We start from the raw sequence: 25,995 nt of genomic DNA, 5'->3' as shown, positions 1-25,995 counted from the left end.
TGGCATTTCTCCTGTTAAAGCCTGGAGTGAGGTGGAGGAGGTGCAATGCTGAGTTCGTGTGATTAGTTTTGAGGGCCTGATACTGGATTGAGTCTAGTTTTTTAAGGAGAGAGTTGTTTAGGGTGTCGTAGTAGCACTGCCATAGTCTAGTTTAGATCTAATTAGTGATATATAGAGTGAGAGGAGGGTGTTTTTAGAGGGCCCCCAGTTGAAGCCGGTTAGGCATCATAACGTGTTTAGGTCTTTGCTGCATCTGGTTACTAGGTTTTTAATGTGAGCATCCCAGGTGAGGTGACAAATATCAAAGCACAAAGTCCTAAGCACTAGGCAGATTGGATCCCTGGTCACGGTTGATGTCTGGCTGGGGTATCCTGATGTCACTGGCTTCCGGTAGTTTTCTATGTCGCCAGTTGTTGTTGTTGGTAGACAGGCCTTTGGTGGCTTCCCACATGATGTTATGGTCTTTGTTCTTGAGGATGTGTTCGTAAAAACGGATTCCAGGTCTAGATTGTTGCAGTTTGTACCCCAAGCGAGCAACACCTCCCAAGCCAGCGCAGAGCATTGCCTGATAGCCAGCCAAGGAGAACTCCAACAGCGGTAATTATCACGTCATCCTTTCAGCCTTATTCACATACTCTTACAATCACTCTCACCGTTTGTTTGTTTGTTGTTTAACGCCGAACCTAGCAGTGTTCCAGCTACAGGACAGCGGTTTGTAAATAAACGAGTCTTGGCCAGACAATCAGTTGCAGTTTGTACTCCCAGCGAGCAACACTTCCCAAGCCAGCACAGAGCATTGCCTGATAGCCAGCCAAGGAAACTCCATCATTGGTAATCATCACGTTATCCTTATTCACATACTCTTAAAATCACTCTCACCGAATTAATCATAAAAACCCTAAATCCTTAAAAAACAACAACACTAAATAACCAACACCTTATCCTACCCAATCTCCCTAACACAGCTCGCACTCATTTCTACTCACTACCCACGCCCACCACTCAAACACACCCTTTGACCCAACTCCTAAAAACAAAAAACACCTAATCCCCCCTTCTCCTAAACACAACGCTCGCTCTTTCCTACTCACCACCCACGCCCACCACTCACATACCTCCACTCCTTCGACTAAATATCTCTTAATCCCCGCTTTCCACTTGTCTCACCTTATCCCAGCCTTCCAGAATCAAACTTAATCTTCAATAAATAATCCATTTCCCAAACCCTCCTACTAAAACTAACAACAAATAACCGCCCGCAACCTCCTCCGCCTCCTAAACACAACTCACCAAGTAAAAACAACAAACCAACTCACCTCCCCAAAACACTCCACCACCGCTCACCACAACACACGCTCTCCAACACAACACCCAAACAATATGACTGACACCCGCAACGCCACACTCGCAGACATTCCAGCTCCTTACTCACCCACGCCTGCGGAAGCGCACAACACTTCTGGGAGGTCACTCGAAAACATCGTCCCGACCGAGTATGGCGAAAACACGACATACACCACCCCAACCAAACCAGCTAACTCGCCACCACAAAACACCAAAAACGCAAACTCGACACATCCACTCCACCTCCATCGCCAACACCCTCCCCGGCCGCCTTCCTCACCACCTTCGCCCTCTACTTCTTCTCAGCAGGCTCAGGCACCACTCTCTCACTAGAACTTTCGGCAGACAAAATAGGACTTTGGTTCAAAAGACAAAAAATAAATTACAACAATATTAAAAAAGCCAACAAAGGATACCAGATAATCTTTCCTAACCGAGAATCTTACAACGCAGCAAATAAAATAACTCAAATATTCCACGTCACGGTAATCAAACAAACACCTAATTGGCAACAATATACACGAGGCGTAATTAGGGTTAACCCAAGGGAAACAACTGAGGACTTACAATTAAACTCTCTAGAAGCTAACATAAACCAAGACCAAAACCCTCAACCCCTAATCACCAGCACGCGCAGAATAACCTCAACTAGAAACGGAAAAACGGTCCCAACCTCCATTGTCATAATCAACTTTAAAAAACCCGCTAAATTCCCTGAAGCCCCCAAACACATATCCTTCGGAGCCCACACCAACTTAGAAGTCAAACCCTATATAAAGCAGGTTAAGCAATGTTCAAAGTGCCTCAAATACAACCACACTGCTTCCCAATGCACATACCCTAAAACTAAATGTAAAAAATGCGCACAAACAGACTGCCCAGGCACATGCACACCCTGGTGCATCCACTGCAAATCCACCCAACACACATCACTTTCAAACCAATGCCCACACAGACACACACTCACCCAGCAGGCCAACAAACACATAAACATAGAAACGGCTAAAATCCAAACACGAAAATTTGCTACACCTGCATCTAAACGACTCCTCCCTACACCACACCCAAACACCATCCCACAAACAAACACCACACCCATAACCGACAGCTCTGTCTGGGACCCCTACCGAGAAACCGCACCCACCTCACACACACAAGCAGCCACTCAAACCAACCACGAACCCTCCCAAAACATCAACCCCCGCATGCAAAACAAACCTCAAAATGACCACCACAACACGACCCTCATCCAAGCACCCTACAGCCCATATGGCAACAACGCTCTCCCACAAGCAAGCACAACAACAAAACACAAACACTAAGAAAACATCAGCTACACCCATTCCGCCAACACCTTCACAACCCTCCACATCACATGCCTCCCCCATGGAAACTCAACCAGCTAAACCTAATCCAACCCATGACGAAGATTTCTCCACTACTGAGGAAACAATAGACACTACTCCAACTAAAACAAACCAAACTTCCCAACCAGCCAACACCCCAAACCTAAATAACCTCACCTTACTCCTAGCATATATGCATAGTCAAAACTCACCAAAAGCTAGTATGGAATCCTTCCACAAAGTAGCTTTCAATCTAAAATTAACCGATCTTCCCTTCTTCCTCATTAACCTCCATCTAAAAGAACTCACCGAATAAAATAAAAACTAAAAACTAAATCACCAATCACCCGAAACCAATAATGGAAGGACTAAATATTTTTCAGTGGAACGCCAACGGACTCACCTCCCACGGCCATGAACTAAAAACTGAATTTAAACTAAATAAAGGCCCTCACATTGCTTGTATACAGGAAACCAAATTCTCAAAAAAATCGAAATTCACACTACCTAACTACAACTCAGTTAGAACTGACAGAGCTAAACCGAAAACAAGAAGAGCCGCAGGAGGACTAATCATATTTATCAGGGAAGATATAAATTACGAAGAAATAAAAATAGACACGCCAAACCTAGAAGCCAACGGCATTAAAATCACATTAAATAACCGAAACATAAACATCATAAATATTTACCACTGTGCGGAACAAAAAGTCCAACCTGAGGATCTAAACAAACTACTCAAAATAAGCGATAAATCTACTATATTCCTGGGAGACTTTAACGCTCACCATCCTACATGGAGCATAGATGATAAAATAGATAATCATGGCAAATTAATCTCCGAATGGATAGAAACAAAGGACCTAGTACTCCTTAATAGCAACCAACCCACGACGTACGATAAGATAAACCAAAAAATGTCGGCTATCGACCTAACCATATGCACCGCAGATCTAGCCCAAAGCACTCAATGGGAAGTGCACGACGTCCCGCTAGGTAGCGACCACTTCCCCATAAACATAACCATAGGAAATACAAACGTACCAATCCAAACAGAAAACCAAGAACCAAAATTCCATTACAATAAAGCTAACTGGGACCAATTCCAAGATATCTGCAACGAAGCTAACTTAAACGAAATAGAAAATAATGATCCAGAAACCTATTGTAAAACCCTAACAGACTATATAATAAACGCAGCCAAAACCTCCATCCCCTTCAAAACATCTAAGACAGGCAAACCGACGGTACCTTGGTGGAATGAGGAAATAGAACAGACTAGACGAAAACGTAAATCAGCCTTCAATAAAGCAAAACGCGACTACAAATATTTAAACATAGCCCACGAACTAAACCACCAGGTTCAAAAACTAGTCCAAATAGCCAAAAGTAGAGACTGGAAAAAATTCTGCGAAGGTATAAATAACCGTACAGATGCCAGAACAGTCTGGCGCAAAATCCACGCCATTAGAGGCTTAAAACGACATTAAAAAACCCTAAAATTAACAACTCAACCAACCCCGCCCAAAAAGCAAATAATCTCGCCAACCACTTTTCGGCCGTTAGCAGTAACACCAACTTCAGCCAAAAATTCCAAGATAAACTTAAAACAGAAAACAAACCCACAAAAGAACCAAACAATAACAATCTAGAAATAAATCAACCCTACACAATGGAGGAGCTCCTCTACGTAATCCAAAACAGGAAAAAGGGCACAGCCCCAGGATTAGACCTAACCTCTTACCAAATAATTAAAAAACTCCCCCTAAAACTACTCCAGGCACTACTCAAACTATACAATCTCATCTACCTAAACGGACAGGTTCCTACTCCCTGGAAACAGGCCCTAGTCATACCAATCCCTAAACCTAATAAACCAGCTAATCAAGCTAACTCACATAGACCAATATCCCTAATTTCAAACTTATGTAAAGTAATGGAATCAATGGCTAAAAATAGATTACAACATTACGTAACCCAAAATAACATCATAAACCCAGATCAAAGCGGTTTCACTCCTGGCCGCTCAACCCTAGATAACCTCGCCCGACTAGAACAAGATATTAAGACAGGACAACTAAATAAACAATATACCACAGGCATCTTCTTAGACTTCTCTAAAGCTTTCGACATGGTATGGCACGATGGGCTAATACAAAAACTTTTAAAAAAATAGGACTCAAAGGTCAGATAATAAACTACATCCAGGACTTCTTAAACAATCGTAAAATAACCGTGGGTATAGACCAAACTCTATCGGACCAATGTCCCCTAGAAAATGGCACTCCACAGGGCAGTATCCTCAGCCCCACCCTCTTCAATATAATGATAAACGATCTATTCGAGGGTCTATCCCCTAAAGTAAACACATCAAAATTCGCGGATGATGGAGCCATCTGGATCCGCACTAAAAGCATGAAAATGGCCAAAAATCTACTCCAAAAATCTCTTAATAACATACAACAATGGGCTGACAAATGGGGCTTCTCCCTTAACTCAGAAAAAACAACAGGAATAGTATTCAAACATAAAAACATGAAGCCCGCCTCCCCAATCCTCCAGCGAAACAATCAAACAATCAAATTTCAAAAACAAACCAAATTCTTAGGACTTATTTTCGATGAACATCTCACCTGGGATGCTCACATCCAAAACCTAACAACTAAATGCAGTAAAGACCTAAACACCCTAAGATGCCTAACTGGCTCTAACTGGGGAGCCTCCAAAGATACTCTCCTCTCTCTCTACATATCCCTAATTAGATCAAAACTAGACTACGGCTGCGCCATATACAACACCCTAAACAACTCTCTATCTAAAAAACTTGACTCAATACAATATCAGGCTCTCAAACTAATTACACGCACCCAACATGGCACCTCCTACACTTCACTTCAGGCCTTAACAGGAGAAATGCCACTAAGTCTACGCAGGGAACAGCTAAGCTTAAATTTCTGGGCCGCGTCCCAATCAAACCCTCTCATCCAAAACTTAATAAACCAAAACATCAGCCCTAAAAACCAAGCTCTAGCTCGTAAACACCCCTTACCTACCCCAATATCCCAAAGAATAACAAACTACCTAAATGAACACCAAATTAAAAATCTTAAACAAAACTGCAAACAATCAAATATCTTCACCCCTAAACTTAAAATACCCAAAATGACACAAACCTAGCTAGCCAAATAAATAAACAAACCGACCCAAACATAGCTAAAACCACCACACTAGCATACATACACAAAAATTGGCCAAATTGGTGTCACATTTACACGGACGGATCCTCAGATCCGACCTCCAAACACACGGGTTTCGGAGTCCATACCACACAACCAACTAAAACCACACAATCCTTCCGACTCCCAAATAACCAATCAATATTCACGGCAGAACTAATGGGCATGGCCTCAGCCCTCCACAATCAAGAATCCAAAAACCACCAAAAAATCCTAATACTTACTGACTCCCTAAGTGGACTACAAGCCCTCCAAAACAAAAATACCAAAAACCGACCTAAATTAATAAATCAAATACTTAAAAGCTCCAACGACCTAACAAAAGCAGGCAAACAAATAACCTTCTTGTGGATACCCGCCTACGTAGGAATATACGGTAATGAAAACGCCGATAAAGCAGCTAAACTATCCCTCAAAATCCCAGAAATAAGCTTAAACTTACCCATCTCAAAATCAGAAATTAAAAGTGTAAACAAACAAAAAATCACAAAAAATGGCATAACCTATATCTAAACTCAAATAGCCAAATCAAAAGAGTGCTCAGCAAACCACTAACCAAACCAAAAATTCTCCATCCATCAAAAAAAATCGACAGAGTAATCACTAAACTCCAAACAGGACACACCAACCTAAATAACCACCTAAAAAATTTAAAAAAACACACTACAGGTAACTGCCCACACTGCAAACAACTAGAAACCCCAGAACACGCACTCATCCACTGCACACACTACCTAACACATCGAACCGCATTACAAACCACCCTCAATCTAAACAAGGCTCTCACTCTAGAAGCAATACTAAACCCACAAAATAAACTAGAAAACTTCAAGGCCTTAGGCGTATTCTTAATCAAAACGGAACTAATAAAACGCATCTAAAACCATAATAACCTACCAAATCAAAATCACATAAACAAACAATCATCCACCATACCCAGCTCCCTTAGTTCTCCTCCCCAACCCCATCGGCATCTATTCCAAATCTCAAAATTCCCAAATTCTATATAAGCAACCCCTAAAGCCCCCTCTTGGGTTGCACAGACCACCCTCGCCCCTTTCGGAAACACATTAAATGGCCTGGCCGGGCCCGTGTGCGAAATACGCATCAGTCGGAAAGCGCACGTTAAATCTCCAAAGTAAGTAAGTAAGTAGATTGTTGACAGAGGTCTGATGTTGTTTGAGTCTGGTGTTGAAGGTCTGAGGGTTCCTCCAGTGTACTGGTGGCAGCAGTTGCAGGGGATCTTGTATATGCATCCTCGGGGGTTGGGACTTACACTGCTTGTGCCTCTGCCATCGGCTTGTAGATCAGACTTGACGGACTTGCTGCTAGAAAAGGTGACATCTGTGGTCATCCTCAAGGCCCTCAAGAACTTTGATCCCAGACCCAAACTTGCTACGTTGCCCATTAGAATCACCATACCCTACCAAGGCCCTGTCACTCATCAGATTTCACGCCTCATCAAGGACAAAGCCAACATAGATGTCACCTTCTCTAGCGGCAAGTCCATCAAGACCCATCTACAAGCCAATGGTAAATAGTGTTTTCTTGTATTTTCATGGAATGCATTTGCACGTAATACTGCATTAAATCAAATATATTACATGTATAGTATATTGTGATTTAAGAGCATAGTTTAGTCATGGTTGTCCTTGATATGTCGTCTTTTGTTACCCGAACAGGTAACTCGGTCGAGTTTCCAAAACGACATTCGTTATGGTACTAGATCAGTGTTTCATACTCTAAGCATTGGATGGATACAACAAGCTATAAACAAGCTACAAGCATGCCAAACCTCTTGTTTTTTTACTTGTGTGTTATTCTCGTATAAGACCGTGATACGAATTTGACATTGCAAGAACATTCTAGTTTGAGGCAGTTGAAATAGTCAGTGTACGTGCCTGCCCAACTGAAGATTGGATATAAAATCAGGAGCTTTGAGTATTTTGCATTTTGGGTTGTATTTCCGTGGTGGCTGTTTCAAATTGTTATCAGCGTGAATTCACACGATGCCCCTCGGTGAAAATGGTAACCACATACATGGGAACAGCGACATCAACCACATTGGTGTTGACGGCGGCGGTTGTTACTGCCTAAACCTTGAAGAAAACGGCCCTCGATGTAACAATGACAACGGCATTTATCACAACAACAGTCCTGAGGAGGATTGTCCCAACAGTGCGACAAACAAATCACCTCGGAAACTAAGCACAAGATACTGGCAAATTGGATCGGTCATCAGTTGTTTTATAGCCAATTTTGCTGCTGGTGGCCTTCCAAACTCATACGGAGTAATGTACACATACATGAAGGAACCTCTGGGTACCACGGAATGGCAACTGTCTTTGATAGGATCTCTCATGGGTGGATGTATAGGGTTTGCCTGTGAGATTAGCATTCATTCATGATGTTGATAACTCTTTTCTTGTTATTGATACCAGTTCACATGTATTTACATGTACAAAGTGAAAATTGTTAATTACGTTAACTGATCAATAATTTTACACAGTGCTTCTGATATTCAAATACATGTTTTAAACATATTTTCAAAAAAAACATAATTTGTTTATTTCAGCAGAATCACTAGTTTATCTGCTACTTCTGCCTCCTATAATTCCAGCTCGTCAGGGTCGATATGTCTTTATTGTCCTGGGGAGATGTGTTGGGTTTGCCCGTACGATAAGTATACATATGTTGTTGAACACATGATTATTTATGTTAACTTTTTTCAGTGAGAATAAAGTTTTACATTTTAATCGTGCAGACATATACCAGTCCAGTGGATAAATTATGCCATTGATACAAATGATCGTTCAGTCTTTTGTTCCAGGTATTCTTGGAACGGTATGTGTTGATTGTCTCGGGAGTCGTTTCACCACATTATTTGGAAGTGCACTAACTGTGATTGGGTTTATTGTCGGCAGTCAGATGGACAACATATACGTCTTGTATTTCACACTCGGCGTTCTTCCAGGTAAATACATAGAAAAACGTGTAATATAACTGCGGTTTTATGATGATGACTTCACTTTGTTCGTGTTATGTAAACAAAGATACAGTATAAGTATGTCTATGGCATTGACGCTTTAGCAGTCCTGTAAAACTACTGATAGTTTATTTTGGGATTTGACAGTTGTCTCCACTGTTGCGGGGTAGTCGGGTAGCCTAGTGATTAAAGCGTTCACTCGTCACGCCGAAGACTCGGGTTCGATTACCGACATGGGTACAACGTGTGAAGCCCATTTCCGGTGTCTCTCACTGTGATGTTGCTGGAATATTGCTACAAGCGGCGTTAACCCATAATCACTCACTCACTCCACTGTTGCCGCATCATATTATTATAGATAATATGCGGACCGCCTCCGCGGTCTAGTGGACAGAGGGTCTGCCAGGTGAGGTTAAGGTTGTGGTCTGTTCCCGGGCCGCATCATAGCAAAATACATTAGAATATGGTACTTGTTGTTACCCTGCCTGGTGCTCGGTATTAGAGGATAAAAGGACTGGTCACTTGGGAGTCAAAACACTGTCGAAGTGGGGTTTCCATATCAGGATGCAACATGGTATCTCAGTGGGCTAGCACAATAAAACCGACATTCGACAGACGTACAAACCCCGCACACACACACACGTGCATGCACGTTACTATGTAAGTGAAATATTCTTGAACGCGATGTTAAAAGACATTTCACCTCACCTGGAAGATATCCTTCCGTGGACTGCAATATATTTTAAAAGCACAAAATAATGTCGATGGAAACAGGTTTATGACTAGTTGGTCCTTTGTTTCCATGGTGAAACGAATAAACTACTTTAACACATATTCAAAGCCAAAAGTAACTGTGACATACAAAACACTTTTAAAACACTTCCGTCAAAACATTTTACTGCCGTGGATGGAATTATATCACATATGCAAATGTCCGTAGCGACCGTGACCTATTCCGGGTTAGACTAGCCATAGGTACTCAGCAACCTACATTTTATGCTGGTCGTAAGAGGCAGTCAAGTGCATCGGGTGTTCAGGCTCGGTGATCTTGGTTGATTCCGTGTCGTCGTACCGGACAAAGTGGATTGTTACTCGTAATATCGATGGATTGTCTGGTCCAGACTCGATAATCTACAGTTTGAGTGCAAAATACAAACTACTACTGCGTGGGTCTCTGCCTAAACGTTACATAGCACGTTGTATTGGTGAAAATTGGTCATACCATTTATAGTGAAGAAACATCATTATTAAAGAAAACTGTTGAGTGTTTCACTTGAATCGCCTATATATCGCAAGAACGTGCATCTATAATGTTATTTCCCTTTTGCAGTGAACTGGTATCAGTCTTAAATAAAGCCAGCATATATGTGTACCGCACATTTACTTTGAAACAGGAATTGGTGTTTCCCTCGTCTACACCGCGACCATGGTGCATGTCAACAAACAGTTTTCAAAATGGCGACCGTTAGCCGTTGGGACATCAGTAACAGGGGTAGCTGTGGGAATACTCACTTGGCCCCCTCTCTCTGCTGCTGTTGCCGACAATATGGGATGGCGGGGGACATTTCTCATCAATGGTGCACTGGCGCTGCACTTCCTACCATGTGCTCTCTGGATAACCCCGCGCAGCAGATCAGGTGACACTGCAATATGTCCATTCCTTTGCTATTTTTTTCAGTTATAATCAATGTCATAAAATGTCCCCCTCTACTGAGTGAGTTTGGGGCAGTGACTAAGATATGACATGGAGTCAAAGTTCGAGTACAGTATCCGATGTCTGAACACTGTATATATACTCTTCAAAAAAAAAAATTGACAACCTGAAACTGACTTTCAAAATGTAATATAATGCGATTGTTTCAAAATAGGACACAGAAACCATAATTGAAACACTGTTTGAAGATCAATGTACACAATGTTCAAACCATCGTTTCACCTAGACAGACACACGTACACGATACAGTTAATGTCACAGGGGTACAGAAAATGTCAGTATCTGTTGTGCCCACCACGTGCATAGGCGTCCTACCACCGTGATGAATTCCGGCTCATACCATGAAACTCCTGTCGCCAAATGGGACAACCTGCTGCACATATTTGGGGGCGTAACGTTCGCCCCTACGTCTGTAGACACGTGTGCGCCCATCAGTACGTGTGAGTAAGAAACGGGACTCGTCATTAAACAGTACATTTCTCCACCTTGCCTATCTAACCCTCTGTTGGCACCAAAGCAGACGGTCCGCCAGATGACGTGGGGTCAATACATGACGTCGAACAGGTCTGCGTGCAAAAAGCCCAGCCACCCTCAGTCTGATATTCTGCGTACCCCAGGGATCTGTGTGGTTGTAGACGTGGCTGTGGTAGTGCGGTCTCGAAGGTGTCGCAGCCAGATGTATCGATCTTGTGCTTGGGTTGTCACCCTTGGTCTGTCGTAAACTCTGTTGGTGTTGTTGTATCGGGTCAACAGTGCGGAGATTGTCTGTCTGGATACGCCAAAGTGCCTAGCCACTTCTTGCCTGAGTTGCTTCAGCTTGTAATCTCCCAATGGCGTTGTTCCGTTGAGCTGCATTCAGTCTTGGCATTCTGTCACCGCCTCTACTGCCGTAATAAGGACTCTACGAACAGCCGTTGATGTAGATTTGTATACCCATTCAGGAGGGGGGGGGGGGGGGGGGGGGGGGGTGGGGTCCTGCATGCCTAAATGCAGGATTCTGTGCTGCACGTTTTTTATAGGCGTTTGCGTTTGAATGAAGCTGTAAAATTGATCCCCAAACACTACGTTTATGTGCTTTGCATTTGTTTTCGCGAATTATAGACACATCATCTTTCTGTTTGACTTATTTGGTTCTCATTTAATGTAATTATTTTAGATTTTTGGCAAAAAGTGGTTTTACATGTATATAAAGGGGTTTTTTTTAAGAGTATATAATCATTTTATCACTTGCTGTAATCGGGTTTTTTATTTCTTTTCAGAGGATTCTGTTCATTGCCCAAGGGTCTCCTTGAGAAAAACAATAATCAACTGTTTCAAAATATACCGGCTGCCCGGAGCATTTGCATTCTCCATTGCTCAAGTGACCTTCGGCTTTTGCTATTACACTTTCACAACTTTTCTTCCTGACTACGTATCAACCCCACCATTCAACATGGCGGCATCAGAAGCTGCGCTCATTGTTTCATCTTCGGGATATGGCAGCATTTTTGGTCGTCTAATATTCTCTGGAATAGTCATGGTGAATACCAAGGGAAGTAGCTTCATATTTCTCTTTTCGTCCTGCATGTGTGGCATCACCAGCCTGCTTGTGCCACTCTGTACGAGCTCCACTACAATGCATATTAACAGCGCTGTAAATGGACTAGCTATAGGTGAGAAGGTTTAGGAGAAAGTTATTATGGATTGTAGTTCAACTAGCTGATACTAATGTTCTCAATTTAATCATCATTTTACGTCCGTGTTTCAGGAGGTTGGATGGGCGTTTTTACACTTGTGGTTGTGGAACTGTTTGGTCTTAATAATTTGTCACAAACATTTGGCATGAACATGGTTTGCCAAGGATTTGGGTCATTCGTCGGACCGCCGTTACAAAGTAAGTTTTAATTATATAGATCCTTGTAAGAATGTTTCGATCTCATTTAAATTGAGTGAGTGATTAAATGCTGTCTAACGCCGCAGTAAACAATATTCCAGCGATGTTATAGCGGCCTCACCACAATCGAGTCTGAATATTTACCATGAACCTGACGGTAAGATGACACGCCTCATCCTAGTAGTACAATTTAAAGTACCTATCTGTAGTTATGTTAACAAAAGAAAGACAATTCATGCCGAATATTGGTCTGAATAATGTTTTTTTTCAGGTTACCTAGCAACTCGACTTGGGAAGGAAGTTACGTTCTACAGCTCGGGAACTTCTTTTCTCGTGACATCGATTTTGGTTATGGTATCTTTAATGCAAAAGCAGAAAACATTTTGTTCTGCAAGTCGGCTTTCGGTAGAGACCGTGGTTGTTGGTGTCGATAACAAAGGTTTCAATCCAAGCAAATCTAAGTACTAAACTGACGATGCAGTGGTTGTGTGTTGAGTCCCGTGCGGTTGCATACTGATGGTATGGCTACTGGTGGCTTGTGATCTGTGCGGCAACATCCGTGCATGGTGCCATGTTATCTGCGTGATTCGTCCTCTGTAGTGGCTCCGTGTCTGCTGCCAATCTGTATGATTCCTTTATGTGCAGTGACACGTGTTCGGTTTGATGTCTTTCTGTGTGTTCTGTAATGTGTGTGATTACCTCCTTTTCAGTGGTGTGTAGACTGTGTGATAGCTTCCTGTGATGGTACTTCCCAGCAAACACTCAGCGTTGTGGATTAGTTGTGGGAATGTCACGTTGTCACATCACGTTTTGTAACGTTGTGACACAGTTGCATGGCAACCATGAGGATCCTATATGGTTGTATGTAATATTTAAAAGAAAAAACTAAATCAAGATCATTATTGACATTTAAAAACCAGACCTTGGTATGAAGTTACATATTTACAAACCTTTTTGAAAAATAAAACTATTCGGATATTCGAAACAGCCCTGCCTCATGACCGCCATTTTGAAACTACAGAGAGTCCGCCAAGGGAACAGTATTTAAATGGAAATTAGGACAAACGTCATTTAAACATCAACCCTGTCAAGAAGTGATGAGAATATATGACAGGCCTGCCACTCATGCATACAAGTATATGATAATACAATGGGGTAGAAAAGTTGCAGGAAAGTGTTTTGGTTAAGTTACGTTGTAGCAACATTATGAAAACAATACAATGTTATTTCCAACGTTGCCACAAGAAAATGAAACGTTCCAGAAACGTTCTTTTCTGTCTGCAAGGCTTGGACTAGCGGATGAGTCAATATGCTGTCCCAAGTGGAGATACAGATCGTATCGGTGGAGTGTTTTATGTTAATATTCAAAGAATAAAGTGAGTGTAAGAATGACATTTTGAGTGTCTGTTATATATGTTTCTTCAACTACAGCCTATACGTGTCTAAGCATAAGGGAGTTACGTATCCAGGTAAACTGCACATTCGTCCAAAAAATACTTTAAATCTAACTCCTATCATGCTGAAAAACACAAGCTTGATTATTTACATCATACATATTGTCTTGACTACGTTGTCATAATTATTTCTTATAACATTATATTAAACCTGAACTGAAGAAAGATCCAAACTTTATGTTGCTATAGGGACGAAAACAGGAAAACACAACATTTTACGACCTCGATATTGTGCACCGTAACTTGATTCAAATTCATTATGTTTTCACATCACAACCAGGAACACACCTGCCCTATAGTCACATTTATATTATTCCATTTTTTAAATTTCCGTTAATGTATGAAAACATGTATACTCTAATGTGGTGATTTAAAGAAACTGGGTCTGTAAGGTAGCCATACAATTTTGTCTTTGCAATATCTTTCAAATCTTTGGTCTACGTAGCAAGAAGCTTTTGTAGGAACTATCCTCGCCGTTGCGGTACACATATACATAATAAGCCAGACCACACCGTGTATCCTCGAGCACCAAGTTTGAGGTGGTTGTTATAGGGTGGGTGTGGGAACTTTTCAGTTCACAGTCTCTTAACCTATGGAATACTGTAAGGGACATTCTCGCAATCTCGCATTTTTGCGATCTCGACCTTTGGAAACGAGCTAGATTTGCCAAAAACACGAGAATGTGAGATCGCGAGAACGCGAGATTTGGAAGCATTTGTAAAATGTCGCAGTCTCGCAATCTCGACATGTCAAATTATGCCACAAAAACACGAAATCGCGATACCGCGAGAATGCGACATTTCATTTGCTCGCGATCTAACGTTCTCGCGTTTTAGACGCTGTCCATGGGCATGCGTAATATCATAATATCAAGGCCCAGTCCTTTGGTCATGCTTCTGTCATGCTCTTCATTCTCCAAGTAGCATTTACCAAACCTAGACTTGTGTTTGAAAATGCTGTGTAATTTACATACACAGAGTCCTATGTAGAGTAGGGTCCTTTCCCGTTGCTATAGTTTCCTGTGAACATTAAATGAAGACCCTCAACATGCTCAATATAAATTAACAAAAGAAATATTCTGTTCCCGAATGTCTAATGGTAGTTAATACATTAAAGTATCCGGAAGCTGAAAACAAAATATCAACGTCAGTGAGAGAGAGTAAATATTGCTTAAAACCACATCAGCAGTATTGCTACACTGTCAGGCCAGTGAGTTTCACCATGAGGCAATATTATACACGGCTAGACTATTCATTTAAGAAAAATTCTCACAGGCCAATTTGAAGCATTCGGCTAAAATGATATTGTCCGATGTTTATATTCGACACCACATTCGCTACTTTATAGGTCATACAAAATTTATTAATATATTTTCTTCCGCTCCCCTCTGACTACAACACATCCTGCCTTACATTATTCTTATGCCTGGAAATATCTCTAAAATGAGTGTTCCTACTTTCTTTACTTGATGAAATACTCCAAACACGTAGCCCTAGTGAAAACGCATGATGCATGTGAATCGCACCCTTCGAAATTCGACATCAATTGTACACAGCTAAGCCTGAATAGTTCGATAGGAACTAAATAAAATGTTAAAAATAAAATGCCTCCCGTCTTCCATGTGTTTTTATAAAACTATTTGCTCTCTAACTGTTAATTTATTGCGGCCTTAACATCTATGTGATAGGCATGCTTATACTAGAAATGTACCCCCAATATCCAGCCTGAGGGACCGGCATGGCTCTGAATACGTCAGTGAGTTTGGCTTAATACCGCTTTGAACAGTATTTATATTTCAGTTATATCCCGGCTTGTCAGACTATATGGGACGAAATTGTCGTGATCTCGCGTTCTGTCGTTTTTGAAAATATTTACATATAACTGTTTGGGCATTTGACACAAAAGCACGAGAACGCGAGATGACGAGATCGCTATATTGGTCAAGTGTTGCGAACTCGTGTTCTCGCGTTTGTCGCGTTCTTGAAAATAGTTACATGTAACTGTATGCGAAATTGACACAAAAGTACGAGAACACGAGATCGCGACACTGGTGAAGTGTCGCGTTCTCGTGCTTGTGTGGTAATCGGCTATACAGTTATATGCAACTATTTTCAAATACGCGAGATCGCGACACTTGACCAATGTCGCGATCTCGCATATCGTGATTTTGTGTTCATAAGCCAAACTCACTCACTTGTTCAGGTCCATGCCAGTCCCTCATGAACAGGCTGTATGTTCGGGTACATTTCCAGTATAAGCATGCCTAGCATGTACATGTTAAGGCCGCAATGAATTAATGGTTAGAGTTTGACTATTTTTTTTTTTAAAACATGGTGGACGGGAGACATTTTGTTTTTAACAATTCTTTTCTTATAGAACTATTTAAGGCATATGTGTACAATTACTGTCGAAGGGTTCGGCGGGGCTACGTGTTTGGAGTATTTCATCAAGTAAAGAGAGTAGGAACATATTTATGTATATCTATATTTATTTCCAGGAACTTTGAGTCAGTAGTATCAGGGTAACACTATTTTTCTGGGCATTATCACTTGCCGAATCCCACGGCTCAGCCACACATGGGGTACATTCCCCTCGTGCAAAGCCTGCAATTCAGGACGTACTAAAGTGATCGGTACTTATGGAAAAAGCAATGATAGGCTGACCAGAAAGTGTAAACGTAATCAATCATGATCAGTCATTCTTGATTGTAGAACATCCCAAAACAAGTCACTGCTGAGTTATTTAATTCTGAAATATCAAGAACATTATAGTTTGTTTTGTCAACTGAATGTTAAAGTAAAAGATATGAAGTGATATGAATGTATATTTACTTTGTTGATTTGTAATTAGTCCAGCCATATATATCTGTATTGTCATCGGATGCTATTAACTTTACCTTAGGAAACCGTCCCTCATTCCACCTCTTGGAATAAGAATATAACTTGAAATTTCTACTTTGAAAATGTACTCAAAAACATATATCCTTGTTTCCTCCGTGGCAACTGGAAAAACCAAAGATAGATCTTTTATAAACAAAACTAAAGAAAATCTTATACTAATCAACTAATATATCATCAAGAATAACATCATTTCAGGAGCATAGATGATGACGCAGTCGCTGGACCCAGAGCCACATCACCATGGTTACCAAACTGCAGCATATCCGATGCAATTCCATATTTTGAGTTTTTCAATAACTGTGAACAACTGACATGCGTTTGTATACAGAACCAAATTAAAAACTTCACAATCCTAAAATTTTAACATTTTGCCAGTTATCATTGTGGGCCCTTATTGTGTATTTAAACAGTAATGACCAGGTATTGTCTTCAGATAACACCCGTTTTTGGGCAGGTGAATCGATCACAGTCATGTGCACATCGCTATAGTGGCAAAAGTGTTTATTCACGTGCAACTGGTCACGTGGCCATAATACCGCACGTGTTTTCAGCCATACTTGTTAGCAGTCATTAACAAAAAAAAAGAAAAACACAAGAAAACAAAAGTCTTTACGGCAATTTGTCACGCCACGGCTTTCAAATGTGCAACGTGAACGTGCCATCGGCATGTTGCAGACGGGAACGTCCGTAGCTGAAGTCGCAATGACGATGGGTTGTAGTCGACGGACTGTTTATGATTTACAGACGCGTCTACAGCAAATGGGTACCACCGCTGATCGCCCTCGGCCAGGTCAATCCCATCGAACACGTCTGGGGTGCTCTTGGCAGAAGTCTGCGCACTCTCCAGAACCAACCACAGAATTTGCAAGATCTTGGCACCATTTTGCAGCAACAATGGCGTCGTCTTCCAAATCATGTGTTCACAAGCATCACAAGGTCCATGCGGCGGCGTTGTGTGGCAGTTGTCAACGCACATGGTGGCCATACACGCTACTGAACTTGTGTGCCATCAGATTCCCGTGCGTGGGACTTTAAACTGTTGATGTTATTGCCGAATACCGTAGGTGCTTGGAACAAATTATGGTTACCACCGTTAATTACAATTTTGGACATTAATGATTAAAAATTAACTTCTCTGATATATTTGTCCGTTGTATATCATATATGGGATTACTTTTAAACATGTGAAGTTTTACATTTGACTCAGTATATTTGTTTGTGATGGGTGCCATCGACAGGGGCAGTATACACTCCCTTTTGTTCCTGGTACATGTACCTGGTACAATCACTATTCGATAGTAAAACAAAATAAAAATAGGATCAATAAGGTATCTGACACCAAACAAAAATAAATTATGGGGTAAAAAAGATTTGTGCAAAAGTATGATGAAGTAAGTAAAAGAGGGGGTAAATAAATAAGTAAAAGTAGAATATAGATATAATAGACCTAATACTATGAAATAAAAAAAAAGGTAAACAAAGGCTAATTAGGAGATAAACATACTGTGTTTTCAATGTAGAGCTGGGTTACCTGTAGATTTAACCGCGTTAAATTGAATTTGGAACCGAGAGGAGAGGAGATTTACTAGAAACTCGTTTCGTAAATAATACAGTTGGATGTTTAAACACAGGAGAAGACTAGAAGAGATGATCAGTTTCTTAATTGAACAAACAATTAGTTACTTAGTTGATATTGGTTATGATACCGATGAGTTTAGAGGAGAGTCGTTTCTTAAGAATACATACAGTATGTATTTGATGGTATAACGCACAAGTTCGAGCGACTATGGTTGATTTTAGAGTTGATTATGGCTAAGTTTCGCTCTTCCGGCCCAGAACCACTCAATCAGATGACAATGTGTTTAGAGCAGTTGACCAGGAGAGATCAAGACTGAGTCAGATACATCCCCTAAAAGAAAAATGCATGTACATTCATGAAATAAAACTGTTTAAATAAAACAGGGCTGCAGTAGATTCTTTGAGCTCCTAGATTATAGCTATAACCCGGGGTAGATTCTGGGAGCTTCCAGGTTATACCCCGGGGTAGATTCTGGAAGCTCCCAGAGTATACCCCCGGGGGTTGATTCTGGGAAAAGGGGTAGATTTCGGAAGGTCAAAGAATCTACCCGGGTATACTTTGAAGGGGGCGGGGGGTATACTTTCAGACTTTACACAGGGTTCGGTTCCCGACCTGGGTAACTTATGGACTTTGGGATTGAACAAAGACAAAATGTAAACAGAGAGGTATTTGTTTTAATGGCCATGAATTAATATGAGTTGTAACTGATTCTTCATCAGAGGAGGAAATGATGTCTAAATCAACATGCCTTCTGTTTGTTGTTGAACGAGAAGCAGTTTGTTGTTGGGTAGCCATAATGAAAGCACGGAGGTTCAACACGCCTGGTGCCCACGGGGCTCGAATAACAGATGATTGGATGGAGTGTGTAGTTGTTGTTTTTTGTAAAAATATTTTATTACATTTTCCATCATATGTTACATTTCAAATTCATACATACAGTGTGCATGGAGTAGCTGTCATATTTTACATAATTATTATAGAGAGATATAAACTAAGCGGCAAAAGAAAGTATAAGTTGGCAATTTGTAATTTGTAAGTGGAAAGTTGCTATTGGGAATATGACTGCCCAGGAACAGGTACCAAAAAACACCCGAACACGCCACCTTTGACGGCGCTCGTGCCATGACAAAAAAAATTCCCACCTATGGTATAAACTGCACGTGCATGTTAGCTGTATAAATGCGTTCGTCTGGAGGGTATAACCACACGTGATGAAAGCACACACAAGAAATGCCACGACGGTCACAGGAGCAGAGAGAGAGAGCCATCGGTATGGCTGAAATGGGGGCAACACAGGTCCAAATTGCCAGAAGGTTCGGTTGTACACCATTGACAGTAGCCGAGCTGGTACAGGCAGACAGGTAAGACACAGGACAGGCCTAGAGCCGGACGACCCCGAGTGACAACACCACTGGAAGACGGTCAGATACGGCTCATTTACCTGCGAAACCGATTCGTAACGGCGACGGCGACGGCGACGGCGACGGCGACGGCGACGGCAGCAACAGCGTTGGGACATCCCATTAGCCAACGTACAGTACTACGACGACTTCGTGCTGCTGGAATCCAAACGTATCGTCCTTTCCGAAGAATGGTACTGACTGCTCAACATCGACGCCTGAGACTGTGATGGGCGAGGCAGGTTCGACGCTGGCAAGTGAGAAATTGGCGTCGAGTGCTGTTTACTGATGAAAGTCGGTTTAACTTGTTTCGAAATGACGGCAGAGAACGAGTTTATCGACGTAGAGGGGAACGTTTGGCTCCAGCGTGTATTCGAGAGGTACATCCACTCGGCGGGGGAGGTGTCATGGTGTGGGGCGGTATTTGTGGAGATCAGAAGACTGATTTGGTGATTATACAAGGAAACCTGAACGCTGTGCAGTACAGAGACCAAGTGTTGCAGCCAGTTGTGCTTCCGGTCTTACAAAACCAACAGCAGGACATTGTTTCAACACGACAATGCCAGGCCCCATACTGCGAGACTGACTCGGAACTTTCTAAACCAGCAGAACGTTGACGTTTTGCCCTGGCCTGCCCACTCACTCGAAATGAATCCTATTGAACATCTGTGGGACCATCTTGACAGACAGATTAGAGCACGCGATCAGCCACCCGTCAACAGACAAGAATTGCAGCAGGCCCTGAGAGACGAGTGGCAAGAATTCCAGTCCACGTCATCAGAAGACTGACGTCATCAATGAGGCGGCGTATTACAGCATGCATTGAGGCAGCTGGAGATCATACACGCTATTGAAGGCAACTGTGTCGACAATAAACTTGTAGTGTGTCTGATATTTTTTTGGTGACATTTCAGACAACTTTTGAAAATGAAATTTCTTACCCCACCATTGTTTACCTTGAGTTTACATTACCTGTGATTGCACAATTTCATTCAAACTGTGGTTGATCAATCATTTGTTACCCCCACCCCTAGATTATATCATAATTCACAGCAAAACCTCTTCTTCTTTTTTATCGATCATGGAACTCGACCTATACTTTCTTTTGCCGCCCAGTTTAGATGCAAATATTTGTAGCAAGGACATACTATACAGCATAATTTATATAGGGTTTCAAAATTATAAAATGGAAACTTGCATAATTACAATAATTATGAATATGAAATAAATATACATTTTCATAAAATCTAAATATTTCTTTTTGAATTAGTAAAAATATTGGATTTACTTTGTTTTCTATTTAATGTGGAAAGCATAGATTTTGTTACCAAAATTATTGCATTGAGTGAAATGTTATTCTCATCTTTGATTCCAAAATATAAGTGTTCATTACTAAAATTAACTGCCTTCTGTATAGTTTCCAAGTCAATCTGAATATTTCTTCCACGTATCTGCAGCATAGTGACAATTACATAATACCTGAGTAATTGTTTCAGATGATTCATTACATAGTGAACACTTAGGTGATTTAACATGTCCAATTCTAAATAAATAAGTTAGTTAAAATATAAATATTATGTATAACTTTAAACTGTTTATCCCCTTTGTATCTGTATACTGTTTTTCAAAACAATCTTCCCATTTACTGTAACACTTACGTTTTATAACTATAGGGTTTAACAGTGCTTAATAAAATACCTTGCTTCCCCTTTTATTATTTATTTTTGATATATTATATTAATAGCCTTTGGGAAATTTCAGCACAATTGTTTATATTGTTATTCTGTAAATAACAGGTAATTCAAAGTTTTACTCCATGATGGGTCAAAAAGTCTGTCTTCAGCTGTATTTTTGCACTAATTCATCAAAATAATATAACTTCCCTGTTTTACGAATGGACCATTCATGTATGAATGTTAATGCCATTGTGGAAAGTAAATAGACTTACCATCAATTTTGATTTCTTTGTTATACCAGACAGATTTGCTCATCATATCTTCAACAGATGTTTTATCATTATTATCACAACAATCCAAGCATACTGACCACCATAACAAAACTTCCTTCCAAAAGTTATGATTATTGTTAATGAAGTACACAGCAGTGTGAATGGAAGGAGTGTGCAGTTACATGGTTGATACAATGTGGTATTAGTTGATGAGAGAGAATGGAGCCTAGGAGTGTTGATGAGAGGCGGCAGGGCAATATGGCTGGTCCACTGGATCTAACGACTGGCGTGTTGCTGAATGTAATCAGGGATTGCGAATTGTGTGTAAATACGTACCAAACTTATAAATAGCTGAGATTATTTTTCTGCCGACTAACTTGCATGTATATAATCATCATCATTTGCTTGCGTGAAGAAGGACGAAACCAAAGATTTGTTCGGATTCCACTTACGTTGCGTGATATGTTGTATCAGAACACAGCTTGTCATGCCCGGAATCTATGTCCTATGTCTGATTCAGAAAACATTTAAGACAGAGGAACTTGTCACACTCCGAACTAGTACCTGGCATTATAAACGGCATTATAAACGGCCAGTTACTGTTACAGATCGGGAAGAGATATGGTTCATTATGTCACAACAGTATGAAGTTGGGACACAATTGTTTTTCGTTTGTTTGTTGTTTAACGCCGCACTTATCACTATTCCAGCTATATGACGGCGGTTTGTATATCTTCACCATTGGGATACGATGCCAAGCATCAAACCAAGTCACCGAGCCTGACCACCCGATCCCGTTAGTCTCCTTTTGCGACAAGTATAGTCACCATTTACGACAAGCATGGGTTGCTGAAGACCTTTTCTACCCCGGTCCAGAATTACAGTAGGGCCGGTGGGGTAACGAAATACCATACAACTAATATCCAAGGCATTGTAGTCGGCGCGGACAACATGTCACACTGATTTTGAAAAATGTAAAGGCTTGGAGCTCCCTTTCTTCTAGCTTAACAATCTGCTCCAGAAGTAACATTTGTCATCTTCACTTGCTCAATGTACGCCTAGATATGCACCCTCTGGAATGTGACTGGAAACACACACATATACACCACAAGCGATACATATTTGTTCCCGGCCCTTTTGCCGAATGAAATAACTTTGTCCTTAGTCATAGACAATACATTATTTTCAAGCCCAATCAACCGAGTTACATACAATCTTGCTAAAGCAATACGACAAAAACAACCTATTAACTATAACCTATAACCTATAACCCAAAACAGCATTTACGTGGGTGCTGAAGCAATGTCATTGCCTACTTGGCAATGTCTTATGTATATACGTTGGTTTTGTTTGACACTACCAAACAATTGACGTTGTTGTCACGTAGAAACTCTTGTAAACATGTTATAGAAAATGTTAGTGGCAGTAAATTTTTGAACTAATAGTGCTAAAATTGCCAAGAACTGTCGTGGACCCATTTAAACCACAGTCGTCAGCGTCGAGTGGATGCTTTGTAATCGAAGTATTTGACACATGAGCATGACAGACTTTATCGTTCGAGCAGTTTCTGGATGGGGCAGTTTCTTGAAAACTGACTATACCTATAAAAAGGCGAAAAAGAGGCCGATTATATGCCTTTATTCAGCCTGATGTCTAATTTAGTTGCCATATTTTTTTTATATAGAAAACAGTTTTATTTGAATCATGAAAATACAAGTTTGGGACAAGTGATACTTGTACAAATATTTGCTTCCCTCCCCCCGCTGTCAAAACAAGTTAACTATACGGCCTTGCACTTAGCTGGCCTATTGTATTTTTTGAATAATGTAAAGCAGAACAAGCGTACTTTAACATTATAACTATTACACCACACCACACCCCCCCCCCCCCCCCCCCCCCCCACACACCCCACCCACCCCACACACACACACACATTGTTTTAAGTAAGGACTATGAATAATACTCTTCAGTTAGTTACACCTTCCTGATTGATAGTCACGCGTTCAGGAGATGAGTCTGATATGACGTGAAAGCTCTGGTGAGGACCAGATCGAGCTGGATACATCAGCATTTTGCAGCATTAATACAAGAACACTGTCCTCATCGTCACGACTAGGTTGAACTCCTGTATAAAGACGCCTAAACTCTTACTTGCTTATTGAACGCCGAATTCGTTGTCAGGTGTAATTATACATCTACATACAAACGTGTAGGATGCATCACCCGTGAATGAGTGAGTGAGTGGGTGAGTTTGGTTTAACGCCGCTTTTAACAGTATTCCAGTCATATCACGGCGTGTCAGCTTAATGTGGGAGGAAAGCCTGAAGTGATGCAGGTCTCAGACGTTTACCACTTCGGTGAAGCCCACGAGCACGGGTATGGTGCTGACAAACCTAGAAACATAACCACCCGTGAACATCCGGGTTAGACTTCCGTGAATATCCGGGTTAGACTTGGTCTTCAGCAACACACGCTTGTCGTTAGAGACGACTAACGGGATCGGTTGGTCATGCTTGCCGACTTTGTCGATGCATATTATCGTATCCCAATTGCGTAGATCGATGCCCCTGATGTCAATCACTGGTCCAGACTCGATTATTTACAGACCGCCGTCCTATAGCTGGAATGTTGCTGAATGTGCGGTAGACAACAAACAAATTAACAACGTGTTTCACACTTTGCGAATATCCTTGACAATATGTGTCAAAATTAGGTGTATTTGTATGCAGGTAGACTCTGCAATAATGGTTAAAGTAATTCATGTGGGATTGACGTTCACCTCACCGACAGAACCGAAAGAAAGGACTTAGAAAGCAACCATTTAATTTTCGGGTGTTTGAAATGGGGTGGTTTTGATTGAACTGTTGAACATCAAAACAGATAACACCAGCAGTCTATATTAAGCAGAATCATTAGACGGCGTTGTTGTGTTGAGAACTCCAGCCTTGACGACTTACATCATCTATGTTGCGTGCTGTAAGGTGTCCTGCAACAGTAGTGGCATCGCCCAGAACTCAACACAACGTCATGGATAATTGTCCCTTCAAAAACACAACCAAAGGAGATCCATACTGGAAAAATGTAGCTCTCTGTAGTCTCATGTCAATTACGGCTGTCCTTGACACTGTAGGGTTCTCGGTGGTATGGTGTCCAATGTTGATGAAGTTGTTCCGCCTTGAGAATCTTCCCAAGCTCTTTGGGGGTCAATTTCTGATTTTCTAATGCCAAAAGCTATGTTTGAGTGAGTGAGTGAGTGAGTGAGTGAGTTTGAACTACATTTTAGTTCTATCACGGCGTATCAACCTTACGTGGGAGAAAATCTCGAACTGAAGCGACCTTAATCCCAATTTGGTGAAACGTTGAGCACCATCTAATGACAAACCAGATCCATCCCAGTGGCTTAATACACCCGTAACAGTTTGTTATTACAGATTGTTTTTAAACCTGTCAGCCACCCTAGTACTTTATCACTTCCAAGAGCAGATTTATATATTCAAACACGCTCAACACTAAAATTATTCCAGATATTTTAGTATCGAAATCAAATACAATACACAATAAAATGAGACCATGATTTCGATTTTTCATGTTGAAAAAATAATGTGCTTACCCAGTGTTAGATCTGGGAAGTGGCCTCCCTGGTTCACCACTTTCAATTTTAGCACATCAGCCTTTACTGCCCGCAGATTAGCCAAGCTTAAGCATTCCTTTCTCATCTGTCCATTTACCCAACTGTGCTGTGGAAGGATACCTTTTGTCTTAAATGTACATACATTACTACAAGCTAGCGGAGATCTATGTGCATGTATACACTTAATAAAGTGGGACATACTAGGACTTCATTTAACTTAAAATTTCCAAAATTGTAAGAAATATGAGTTTCTAGTTATGATGATAATAATGAGCGAATTGGCAACATATTACAGCTGGTACTGAAGTATGATAGTAGATGTTATGAACACCAACGATCTTGAAGGACGACTGGGGTAAGATGGGAAAATTCAGCTTGGATGGATAAGCAGTGCGTAAAACCGCCATGATTTGTCAACCATTCATTCACTCTACGAGGTACACTGCCTAAGAGTTTCCCTCTGGCGATTTGAGGGAATCTGTCCCACTCCTCTTGCTGCCCTTGTTCAACTACAGCCAACGTAGTCGGCGGCCTATGACGTTGACGGGCATGTCTCCATATCATGTCCTAGACGTGTTCAAATG

At 41.2% G+C, this 25,995-nt stretch overlaps 1 protein-coding gene across 1 annotated transcript; it reads left to right on the top strand.

The window, feature by feature from the left end:
• The first annotated feature begins 7,935 nt into the window (after positions 1 to 7,935).
• On the top strand, positions 7,936 to 12,967 carry LOC139449117 (monocarboxylate transporter 13-like). The gene is made up of 7 exons (XM_071230600.1): positions 7,936 to 8,311; positions 8,502 to 8,600; positions 8,757 to 8,900; positions 10,307 to 10,549; positions 11,886 to 12,278; positions 12,374 to 12,499; positions 12,771 to 12,967. Exons 1-7 carry the CDS (start codon positions 7,936 to 7,938, stop codon positions 12,965 to 12,967), a joined length of 1,578 nt encoding a protein of 525 aa, XP_071086701.1.
• The last annotated feature ends 13,028 nt before the right edge of the window (positions 12,968 to 25,995 follow it).

The sequence above is a fragment of the Haliotis cracherodii genome, unplaced genomic scaffold (assembly GCF_022045235.1).
Source record: "Haliotis cracherodii isolate W230 unplaced genomic scaffold, xgHalCrac1.p SCAF_7, whole genome shotgun sequence".
In the NCBI taxonomy this organism is placed as follows: Eukaryota; Metazoa; Mollusca; class Gastropoda; order Lepetellida; family Haliotidae; genus Haliotis; species Haliotis cracherodii.
This window is presented reverse-complemented; position numbering and strand designations above follow the sequence as displayed.